The 12,566-nt window shown below is 40.6% G+C and overlaps 1 protein-coding gene across 5 annotated transcripts in view; it reads right to left on the bottom strand.

The window, feature by feature from the left end:
* The window catches only part of RBMS1 (RNA binding motif single stranded interacting protein 1), a 213,692-nt gene extending 201,659 nt beyond the window's left edge, over positions 1 to 12,033 (bottom strand). For all 5 annotated transcript variants that reach the window (XM_029224860.1, XM_029224866.1, XM_029224864.1 and 2 more), the window contains exon 1: positions 11,547 to 12,033. In XM_029224860.1, coding sequence (XP_029080693.1) covers positions 11,547 to 11,621 — 75 coding nt within the window. In that variant the 5' untranslated portion in view covers positions 11,622 to 12,033. The remainder of the gene's footprint in view (positions 1 to 11,546) is intronic.
* Between the last annotated feature and the right edge of the window lie 533 nt (positions 12,034 to 12,566).

Raw genomic sequence — 12,566 nt, 5'->3', positions numbered from 1 at the left:
CATTTTAGATGAACGTGCACATATCATGTGACCTACCAGTTCCTCTCTTATGACTAAATGCATATGTTGACCAAATGGTATGAACAAGAATAATTACAGCAATTTTATTCATAACAGCTCCAAATTGAAATAATCCAAATGCCCATTAATAGTAGAACAGATACATGAATCGTGATATATTCTCTAATAGAATACTACATAGCATTAAAAAAAGAATCGACTGCTACACATAAGAACATGGATGAATCAAACCAAAATGTTGATGAGCTAAGGAGGCCAGACACAAAAGGATACATACGACAGGACTTTATTTATTTATTTTTTTGCGGTACTTGGGCCTCTCACTGTTGTGGCCTCTCCCGCTGCGGAGCACAGGCTCCGGACGCGCAGGCTCAGCGGCCATGGCTCACGGGCCCAGCCGCTCCGCGCCATGTGGGATCTTCCCGGACCGGGGCACGAACCCGTGTCCCCTGCATCGGCAGGCGGACTCTCAACCACTGCGCCACCAGGGAAGCCCAGGACTTCATTTTTATGAAGTACAAGAATAGGCAAAACCAATCTACAAAGATAGAAGTAAGACTAGCGGATACCTTTGGGGAGGAAACTGTGAGAAGGGGCATGAGGGTGCTTTCTGGGTGCTGGAAATGTCATAGAGTGACCTGGGTGACCATTACATGAGCATAACAATCTATATATTTAAAATGTGTGCGCTATACTATATATATGTTCTACCTAAAATAAAAATTTTAAATAAACAAGTAAATAAAATTATCTCGCGCTCCACAATGGCAGGAATCATGCCTCATTTACATATTTGCACCTTCCAGGGCCTAATACAATGTCTGCTCAGTGTTTGTTGAATTTAATTAAATTGCCCACCAGGTAGCTCCAACTCTATGATCTCAGCTAGATGATTTTAGTACAACATGTCTGAGTGGTCAAGAGTAGAACTATAGTTGTGCACTTGCTTCCTGCAGACTCCTTTTAAATTCCCAACGCGTTCATGTTTAAAATATCTGGCGCTTTTTTTTTCTTTTCCAAAAAGGGAGATGGGAGTATTTGCATACTGAAAAACAACCCCATTTGCAGGGTTTAACAAGATTCAAATCAAAAAGGCAAAGGAAGAGGAAACAAAGAAAGGTGCTCCTGTGGCGCCCTAGAAAGCAGATGTTCATTAGGGCCCAGACACACAGATGACGATCACCGTGTGCTTATCTGAACAAGCTATCGTCAGAACACACAGTCAAATCAAATTTTGAAGGCTCAAAGGATATGCACCGAAGAACATCCCGAACTGCTGAGACATGAATTTGAATTTGGCGACAGAGATAGAGGGGTAGAAAAGAACACTGTCATTTGAAATCCTATTTATACGTTAAGATATAATCTACTCTTTAAAAAAAGCAATCGAAATCAACATTTAAGATTTTTGCTATTAAAATTAAAATCTGAGGGACTACTACCAAGTAAGAAACACACCTTTTTTTAGTCTTTTGCCAAGCAGAAAAACACAATATATCGTGGTTCTTTTTAAAGAATAGTTGTGTGAAATATTCAAGAAACAGAAAAAAATGGTTACATATGATTTTAGATGTTATTATGGGTACAGAAAAATTGTATGCAGCTTACCATTTCACTATGTCATATTTAAAGTTCCAATCTCATTAAGAGCCCACATTTGGCATCAAAACACTTTTTATTATGCTAATTATATTCTCTTTTGTTCAAAGTATTACATCATGCCTGTGCTTCTATAACACTTATACATTACCAAATACAATTTTATTTAAATTTTCCATATAAAATTGGATAAGGAATCAGAAAGAAAATCCCATTCAAAGAGGGAACTGTAATTAGCAAATTCTTAATCATAATCTGTAGCATTAAGAGGTAGCAAAGATTTTTTTTTAGCCAAATTAAGTCAGACCCACTTGGTCCCTGACTTGGGCAGACGCAGTGGGACTAGCTTGTATGCAGCCATCACCCTGGCAGATTCACCACTGGGCACACAAACGTGTAGCTGGCCAGAAGCCAGTCCACAGTGGCACTACTGTTACTGCGCAAGAAGAAAAGGTAGAAGCAGGAATGGAGGAGAAAGGGGAAGGAAGGAGTGGCGGAAAAGGAGACGGGAAAGAGGAAGCACACTTTGAGATTGCCCAACCCCCTGGACCCTTGCCATTCCTACTTTGCAGGCCCTTGGGCTTTGTCTAGCTCTTCACCCCAGAGTCAAGCCGCAATCCAGAAACAAAATACCAAGGGATCTATGGTCTGAGCCGTGTTCTAAAGCATAGACTGGTTCCATTTTTGCCCTCCTTTCAGGGTAGGATTCTTAACCTGTGCTCTACAGGCTGAGTCTCAGTAAAAATCTGAGGTTAACGGGAATGTGCCATCTTCAGATTCTCAAGGTTTGAGGTTCCCCTAAGAGTTATGAACCATTGTTGGACCAGGACTTGGTGAAAATAAGAGAAGTGATGGTATTGGACAATGTTTTCTTTGTCTTTTGATATCCTTCTTGTTACCAGTCTCAAGAGCTGTTTGCTTGATTCCGTGCTAGAGAAGAGAAGGAAAGCTTGTGAGGCTGTAGTAATCTAGTCAGTGATGAGCTAGGGATGAAAAGTCCTACTTCTTAGATAGCCGGGGACTGCTTTATGAAAATTGAGGGTGGGCTAGGAGGAAAGGGAACAAGAGATTATCAGTGAGGCCAACACAGGGAAAGAAAACAAGTAAGCAGGGAGCTAGTCTCAGGAGCGAGGAGCGAGGACGTCTCCCAGGGCCTTAACTCAGCGAGAAGCTCCTGAACCCACAACTCCCAGCTTCGCAAATCCCTGACCCACGTGACTCCACAAGCCACACCTCCCATCTCTTCTTGAAACCCGGTCCCCAGTCCTAGAAGCTCAAAGCCCCTTCTGAGGGACTAAGGGAACTCGTCTTCTCACTGCCCCTCAGGTGAGTTAGGGAAAACTCCTCAGTCCCCTAAAGGGGGCCAAGATGGGTTCCCCGAATTCCAACTCTGAATACTCACCCCCCTCCTCCAAGAAACATTGTCCCTGTGTGATGATTTGGTTCTATGGTAGGACCAGTACAGAACAAGTGTGTGTGAATTATAAACTGGGTTACTTTCACAAGCTCTTATGGGTTGGCTGGGGACCCTATCATTAAAGATAACAATTTATATATGAAATATACTAGATGAGTTTCAAGTTCTAAATAATTGATAAGTGAACTTTCTGGAACAAAACCTGTTGGAAACACAATTCGCTTGTAAGATAAGGTATACCCAGTCACAGAACAAATCACATAGCGCTCTAAAAAATATCATTTGCCCAGCTATAGAATTTCAGCTATATAAGTTTCTCTGCTAGCCAGTTCTTTCTGTGTTGTTGTTGTTAATAAAGGTATGCAAATAATCATGTAGAATAAAACCTAAGAACTGAGACTAGGAATTTTTTTTTTTAAGGCTTCCATTTTTAAAGCAATGCAATTAATCAAAGCTGTGCTCTGTAGGAAGCAGAGAGGGTTTGGGGAGTATTTCAGTTAATGACCTGAAAATAAAAACTGGCAAATTTTTCTTTCTGTAAATGTCTGCATTTGTCAAAAACCTGTTTGGTGATGAATCCAAGTTATTGTTGAGAAGACAAGGGTAAAGTTGGTGGTATTACAAATTTATGATATGATTTACTTTTCCTTGTAACCAAATATTTTATCTGAGACTTTATTTCAAACTGCGAAAATATTTCACTGCTATTCTACAGGTGAGGAAGGGTTTAAGCGGTTTTCCAGCACAAACATACTCCCAATTATAAGTCTCAAAATCATCATGTTTAAAAAGTGTTAAACAGGGGAAATAGTATAGTGTCATTTGAGGGGCTTAAGTATAATGGAAATGTAAGTTTATAATCTAAAATTCTTTTTCGGCAACTTTGATTCCCCGCCCCAAGAAACTCAAGTTTAGAAAAAGCACAGAATTCCATGATGTATCCATCTAATTCTGCCCATTCTTATTAGTAAATTTTTCAACTTATAAAAAACAAAACTAGTATCATGTAAAGAAGGCCCACCCACTTGCACAGCTGGGAAGATGATGCATTTTTCCTTCAAGATCAGTAAAAATTATTTATCATATCAATGAAATGATCTAGTTTTGTTGCACGAAAACCTTCCCTGAAATTGCTCTTTTTCTGGACCCAGCAGCGCAATAGCACTTGTTGTTCAATGGGTAGCCAGAGGGATGGGTTCTGTGTCTCACACTGAGGCCAGAGGATAATATGACTCCTGAAGGACTTAGCTCCATTGCAGAGTAAACAGCTTATTTTAAAAGAATGAAAGCTAGATAATGACTAAATAAAGAGAATAAAAAGCTATAACCATGAAAGATCAGGAATAATAAAAAAAATCTGTTTTTTTCTGAAGAAATGCTAGCTCACAATAGACACATTATCAAGATGTAGATTGCAGGCACACAAAGATGTAATTAGCAATATAACAAAACTCCAAAGAAGGCTAATAAATTAGGAGAAATAAACATCACTTCAAATGGTTTAAACAATAAATGTAATACTTCGATATAACCATTATGTCATCATTTAAGGATTATATTCTCGGCCTGTCACAACCCTAATAGGTGGGTTTAATAGCACACTTATAAGCATAAAACTGGAAAAATAATAATGTAAAATAAGGTAATTGTATATGAAACTTTGAGGAGAAGGAGTTAACATGAAGTACAAAAAGGTGATATTCTTTAAAGTTCTAAGTAGTCATAAAAGGATTATAGAGCAGAAAATATACAAAACAATGGTGATTATCATTTCAAGAAATTTTCATTCATTCATCTAAAGCTGAATTCTTTCTAAAATTCCCAGGTTTACTGGAACTTTTATTAGCACTTTACTTTTTCTCACAGTACACATGGCACTGTTTTTAATCCCACATATAGATCTGAGTGCCTTCCTGTCACTCAGACCCTTGGTTGGTATGCTGCCTTCCTGGATGTACTGTTTTGTAGATATTCTTTGCTTATGTCTCGAATTGTGTCTATTATGTCTTCCCTGGCAGCTGGAGAGCAGGGACCAGATATTACACTCCCTAACCTTTCTTAATATCAAGTGCAGAGAATGGTGCTCTGGGGTCACTAAGGAAATACAATCGCTTAGTTAGTATTTTAGCCCTTCATGAGCCTCAGCAATTTCCCACAAACACCAGATTAAAATTTAGCCTAATTCCAGAATACAGATGTTATTTACAGCCATTGTAGGCAATCATCCACCAGACATTGATTTTGTGTGTTTTTATAAGTAAGTTAGCTGTTGATATAAGCATCTAATCTCTCTTTTAGAATCTAGGTTTTCATATCTGTCATCCAGAAGACTGTTTTCCATCCTCTAAAATGGTAAATGCATCCATTTAAGAATTAGCTAAAAGACAATGTATGGAGAATGACAATGTTCAGTTTTAGACTGAACATTTTTTCCTCTCGGAGGTCTAGATGTTGATTTTTGCCCCCTTTTTCTCTCTCACCATCTTTGACACACTTATTTTCCAATGTTTGAAAATTTTAAATATTCATATAATTATATTAAGGAGACTAGATGCATTAAGCAAAAATAAGGAATTCAAATATGTGAGATACACATTCAGTTTGTTGGCTTGGCTGTCACCATTCTCTTTACACTTTTCCCCACATTTCTACCTGATTAAGAAATTATTTGGTTTCTGTTATCAAATTTGTGTGCATGCTCAAATTTGCATGTGTGTTTGACACACACAATGTAAGAAGACATTTTGCTGTGTACCATCTGACGAAACTCCCGGTGGTAAATGTCTGTATCATCCAAGTGCTGCTTCTCCCGAGGAATAGCCGAGTTCCACCAGGTTTTACTACTTACTCGTTAAAATGATACAGCAGAGAAACCAGAACATTTACATTCATTCCACATAACATCCCCAAGCCCAATGTTCAATTTTGAATATATGGTTTAATTTTGTACCAAATATTATGGCACTGCATTTAAATCACTGACATATCATTACTACACTTTCTTTAAAATAAGCGATGTTACATTGAATAAAACACTTCCACTTAAGAACAACTGGATATGTTCCTGCTTATTCCTATAATACCCAATGAATGAGATAAAAAGCTAAGTGGCTGAATGTCCTACATTGGATAAAACACTTCCACGTAAGAACAACTGGATATGTTCCTGCATATTCCTATAATACCCAATGAATGAGATAAAAAGCTAGGTGGCTGAATGTCATATTAGGGTTATACAACACTCAGTAACAGAGATAATTATAATTCTGAACACCTTAATGCTAGTTTATGTTTTAGTTATTAACTATTAAATGAATAAATGTTTTTACCACATCTGAAATACTCTGAAAAATAAGGATTTTCTTGAAAATTAAGCAGAAAAAAGTTTGAATCCTGTTGGTAGGGGCCAGTAATAAGAGGCAAAGACAGGCTGAGTCACCAATTCATCACATGTAACATTTCCCCCTTTGATATAATACTATGAGTTGTTTTTTCTGGCACCATATTCTTTAATAAAGACTGCCAAAAAAAAAAGGCACTTTTGATTCCATAAATTAAACACGGATCAATTGATATGTGATTCATCTTAGGGATCTTACTCACTTCATAAAATGTTTGAAGTTTTCTTTATAGGAACAAAATAAATTAACATTCAAATCAAACTATATTGAGATTTCATTAGAAAATCAGGCTGAGTTATTATATTTATAGATTTTGGTCTATAATTTTTTTCTGGTCTAAAAAAATTTTGCATGTACTTATTCAGAATAATAATAGTCACTAACAAGCATTTATTTAGCACCTACTGTTCTGCAAATCAAGCAAGGAAATAGGGAGAGCTGATAGCCTTTGAAGAGAGACTTGGTGTGGGATAAGGACACCATGCTTGGGGAAAATAAACTTTAGGGAACTGAGCATCCAATAAAAAACAAACTAGACAAGAAATTCTTCATCTTTAAAAAGAATGAACAACATTTAGGTGTCCATATCATTTTTATCTCCATTCTAGATCTTCCTCACATGATTTTTATTGGTTAAGCAGACATAGGGAAAAAAAAGAATTTTATTTCCTGGCAACTCCCTCTTTAGTAAAAAGAAAAGGGAAAAAGGTCCTTTTGTCTTTAGTGTAAAGACCTACGACTTATTAAAATTTCAGTACTCATTAAGTAAGCTGGGGTAATTTAAAAGTTCCAAAAAACAGTTAAGCAAAATACAAAGTCTGAGAGATACATCAGTAAAGCTTAAAAAAATGTTTTTCCTGAAAGTGTATTACATGGAAATTGCCCATATTTGAATTTAAATTCGAAGCCAAGATTGCCAAACATGTAAGGTATAGCTAGTTATACTGATACTAAATGACTGAATACTTTCCTACTTCTCTTCACTTATCTTTCCCTGTTCCATTATAGGAGCATAAGATTTGTCTCCCAACATATAAAAAAATAAGATGCATTATGGAAATTCAAAAGAAATGGCTATCTGAGGGGAAGGGTGCTACAATATTTCATCATAATGCATCTTGATTTTAGCATTTCCGTGATCTTGAGCCTTCCAACACCACTTTCAGATAGCCACAATACCCCGCTCACTTAAGGAAATAAGGTGTATTCATCACGTAAAATATTGTATTACTGTATTGATGCATTTAAGCAAACTTTATTCATCTCACAAACGTACTTACTTCTCAAGACACAGAGCAACCCAAGTTTTAATATCATGCCACTGTACCTCCAATTCACCTTAATCTACTCAGTAGTTCCACGTATCAAATCATGATCTCTCATTCCTGGAGAAACAGATTGATACAATATTCATTTGACTATGACTAAGGAAAAGTTAAGGAATTCAACAAAATGTTAATGCACCCAAAAATTCAATTCAGAAAAGCTGCTTTTTTTCTAGTAGCTTCATTAATAGAATACCAAATTATATTACTCATTATTTTTCAGATTTTGAAGCTAGGTTCAGGTATGTTCTTTGGCATACACTTATACAAAAATAGCTTTTAAACAAACATTTGTTTTAGAAACAAACATTTCTCTAGTGTAGAACATTTCTTTAGTACACAAAACAATATAACTATGAATAAAGACAGAAATGTGTCAAACTGCTTGTAGCTGGTATGAAATATTAGCTAACCATGTAAAGAACATTTTGTACTTCCCTTTCTTCAGAAGAACTAGAATAAGTATTTCGATTTCCATAAATATTTGCATACACATATTGGCAGTAATGTACATCATGATATCTTTGAAACAAACAGAATTCAAGGGTTGCCTTGCAATAAGTGAAAATGTCTACACACAAAACGTTAATTAAAATGTTACGTTACCAGAATTTTTCCTGTGTATCTGAAAAGTAGATACCAAATTTAATTTTTAGTAATACGGCATAAGTCACTTAATAATTTAGAAAATCCTTTAGAACAATACATGCTTATATTTATGAAGCTACATCAACCTGTATCTTAGAATGAATGTGTCAGGTGATAAAGAGAACCCTGCTGTGATAAGACCACCCTTAACGGAGAAATACAAAAAAACTCAACAAGCGTGTAAAATCAGGTTACTTGCAATCTCTGTTACTCTACGCTAAGGCATTATAAAAATTTCGCAATCTCCTTCATTTCCACCCATGTCCTGCCTTTCTATAACATCCTCAACTTTACTTTATGTTTAATGCAGCTGTATTACTTTTTCTAATAATTATATTTTTCTGTCAAAGCACAAAGCATACCAATATGGTAACACACTGTAATCCAGCTCCACAGGCTCCTTTGGTTGTTGACTGTTAGTAGAATGCAGAAGTAACTAATATATTTTTATAGAGAAAAATTACTAAATTTTTCTGAAAAGACTCTGGATGATTAACATACGAAGAATGATTTGACATACGTTAACTTTCTATGGTATGGCAACAAAACTCATTTTCAAGTGCCATTTTCATTGGTATCTATTCCTTCTAATGAAAAGAAATCCCATCCGTTTATTCTTTTTCAATTCAAAACACATCCATCTCTTGATCACAAGTTTAAGTCAAATATCACTTGGTAAACGATCGTGCCATCCCTCAGTTTTTGATAGAGCTTCCACACAGAAGTTTCAAAACAACTCTGTCTAGCAAACACATCACTGTACTTTAAACAGTGATGTTTTCTATCCCATATTTCAGGAAGGTTAAAATACACACACACAGAGGCAAGGATCATCACTGTAGACAACAGATTCTACGTCAGTTTATTAACTCTTTAGGTAGATTAGGTAACACTTGTTTTTAAACTGACTACAAATCAAATCAGGTCTCTATTTTTTTTAATGACTCACAATACCATGTGACCAAGAGATAGATGAGATACGGGAGACAAAAAGGGCTATGTGTCCTGAACTATGCTACCTAAAATCTGCATCTAGTCGCTTTACATTTTAGGAGATGCCTCTTCCTGAGATAATCAAGATACTTTACAACAGGGAATTTAGATTTAATTATCAAACTTTAATACCAAGTTATATAGGTCAAGTGAGTATGTGTGTCTTTCTCCGGAAACAAAGAGATTCAGAATAATAGGATTTCAGATTTCATAGTAGAAACAGCAAGATATGTTTTGAGAATGTCATTTACCGTAACACAAATCAATATTAAATGCTTTACGCAGGAAGCACACTTTCAGAAAATGGGCCCTAAAGCTTTCTGGGATCTGACCCTAATTACTAGAGCAGGCTCTTGCCGTTTGTCTCTCTCTTCAATTATTTACGGGGCAAAAAGAGCCAAATGGCATTGCATTAGCTATATTAAATGCTATGTACTTGGTTTCTAACTTACTAATGGTACATAAAAATTACTAAGGTGAATATGCCTGTAGAAACATGGCCTTTTTTTCTTTTTCACCTGAGTGTATGTTATTTATTATTCATACAGTTAAGTGTTGAATAGGCTGTCCTTTAGGTACCCAATGCTGCATAATTTAAACAAGTGCATTAAACATATATGATATCTAAAAGGTAGAGCATTGGTTACACTTCAAAATTTCTTTGAACAACTTATATTTACAGTGTAGCTCACCAAAACACGGGTACCTCCCTCCACTCCCTGAAAACAAATACAGCAGCGACCACACAAGAATGAATGATGGGTACCCTTGCTGCTACCATCTTGCCGCTTTGTGGCGACCCAAAGTAAAATGAAAATGGGGAGGGGGGTGAAAATGAGGCCCTTGAGGGCTAAGAAATTTCAGGTCTCTATGCTAACAAGTGTCCTTTTTACATGGACACATACAAAACTATGATGTAGGTACATAACATGGGCCACACACACTTGTGAGAAAGAAAAGCTTATCAAGGTTGAATCAGAGATTCTCTGCACCAGGCCAGAAATGCCCTCTGCCAGCAAGCAGGGCATGATTACAACCTCCCAAAGAAAGTTCAGAGGCTGCATCTTTTGTGATCTAGAAGGGCACCAGGAGTCAAGATAAGAGATGCTAATTGCTGAAGAAGTCTGGTGCATCCAACTTTTGCCCTCCCAAACTGTGGGGAAAAGCTTCCAAAGCAGTGAAACCCTCACTCTTCATGGACCCAATATTTTTTTTCCTGAGTTCAGCAGGCATCAAATTCTTATTGTCAAAATAGGATAGGCCCACTAACAACGTACCCAGGGTCCCTGGAAAGCCAGTCGCAATTTGTATGACTACATGTCATCCGCTGTGTTACCTAAGCGTGCTCCAAGGCCGTTTTTGAGAAAGCACCACTGGAAATCGATCTGTGGTAAACATATACGGTAGTATGTCTCTAAACTAAATACTAAGTCACTTCTTTCTCTGCATCGAAATCTGCCCATTGTCCCTCCTTTGCAGAAGCTACAGGGAAGATTAAAAGGGACATCAATGAACGCTGAGTGAACTTTGACCACTTTTCTACCCAAAACAACAGCGTAAAAGTAGAAATCAGTAACCAGGTGAAGTGCCACACCGCACAAAGATCAAGGCGAGGGGCGGGCGCGCAGGGCCGGAGGCGGGGAGGAAAAAGTCCCGTCCCCAGCCTAGAGCCCCAGTTGTCTCGCGCGCGGGAGGCTGAGGGGCGTCCCCGGGGGGCGGGAGGCTCCGCGGCACTCCGAGGGAAGCCGAGAGTTACTGCTCGCCGGGCGAGGCCCAGGAAAAGGGGTCGAAGATCCGCGCCGCCAGCGGGTGCTGCCGCGGGCCCCAGGCGTCGGCGGCCGAGCAGCCAAGGCTCGGCGAGGGGCGCCGCTCGGCCCGCGACCCTCCCCGCTTCCCGGGCCAGGAAGGGGCCGGCGGCTCTTTCCTGTCTAGTCTCTCCCCCCGCGGCTTTCTGTAACCCGATCCCAGCACTCCGCTCCGCGGGCAGCCGCCGCCCCGCGCGCCGCCGGGCTTCGCCCAGGCCAGCGCTATAGTTAGCAACCTTCCATCAACTCCACCGGAGGCGGCGGGGGCTCGCCGCGTGCCCCTCCCGGACCGGAGCCGCGCGCGCCCCCGGCGCCCCCGCCCCCGGCGCCCCTTTACCTTCGCTTGAAGATACTGGGGGTAGTAGTAGGTGGCGTACTGAGGGTACATCTGCTGTTTCCACACTTTGCCCATGAAGCTGGAAGGGAGCCTGCCGTGCAGGGTCGCGGGTACTTTGGGGTTTCCAAGTCTCGGTCTCCCCTGCCTCTCCCTTTCCGGCGGCGGCTGCTGCCGCTGCTCCACCTCTCAGCCCGGACCAGACGTCCTCCTCCTCCTCCTCCTCCTCCTCCTCCCTCTCCTCCTCCTCCTTCTTCTGCTCCCAGACAGAGAGAAAGACACTGCAGAGCGCAGAGGGCACCCCGGACAGGGCGCTCGCAAGGAGTTGCCTCCCGGAGCCCGAGTGCTCCGGGGCTGCCAAGGGCTGGCGCGCTGGCCGCGCTCCGCTGCGGCAAGCAGGCTCAGCGGGGCCGGGAGGTGATCAATACAAGTGGAAAGTGCTGCTGCGGCGGCGGCGGCGGCGGCTGCGCTCGGTGCCAGGCGGCATCTGGGGTGGGTGCGCCCGATTGGGAGAGGGGAGAGGGGCTGGCGTGCCGAGGCCGTGGGGGAAGGGCGGGCGGGGGCGGGGCTTGGGCGCCGCGGAGCCGGGACCGGCTGGAGGTGAGGGCTGAGTTTTAACCACTCCTCACCTCCCAGGCTTGACGGGCAGAAGCCTTGGGAGCCCGAATCGCTTTGTGTTGGGGGTGGAGGGTTGGGGGGTAGACTGGGGGGGGACCCAGCTTAAGAACTGCAGAGTGGACACCTTCTTTGGGGGGACGCACTTAAGAACTGCAGAGTGGACACCTTGTTTGCTTTCATGAGTTTTTATCTCCTTAAGGGGGAGGGGAGGTAAGGGGGAAAGAGGAGGAAATCTGATTCATCTCTCACTTCCCGCCCCCCGCCCCCCCCCCGCCCCCCAAGAATTTTTTTTTTTTTTCACAAGAGAAGGAAAATGATTTAGTGCCCAACCACAAGGCTGGAGTGGGGACACCTGGGTTCGGTTCCCCCCAGGCCACAACACTAATTTTCTAGGTGACCTTGGGA

The sequence above is a fragment of the Monodon monoceros genome, unplaced genomic scaffold (genome assembly GCF_005190385.1).
Source record: "Monodon monoceros isolate NGI ecotype Baffin Bay Population unplaced genomic scaffold, NGI_Narwhal_1 Super_Scaffold_16, whole genome shotgun sequence".
Taxonomy (NCBI): Eukaryota; Metazoa; Chordata; class Mammalia; order Artiodactyla; family Monodontidae; genus Monodon; species Monodon monoceros.
This window is presented reverse-complemented; position numbering and strand designations above follow the sequence as displayed.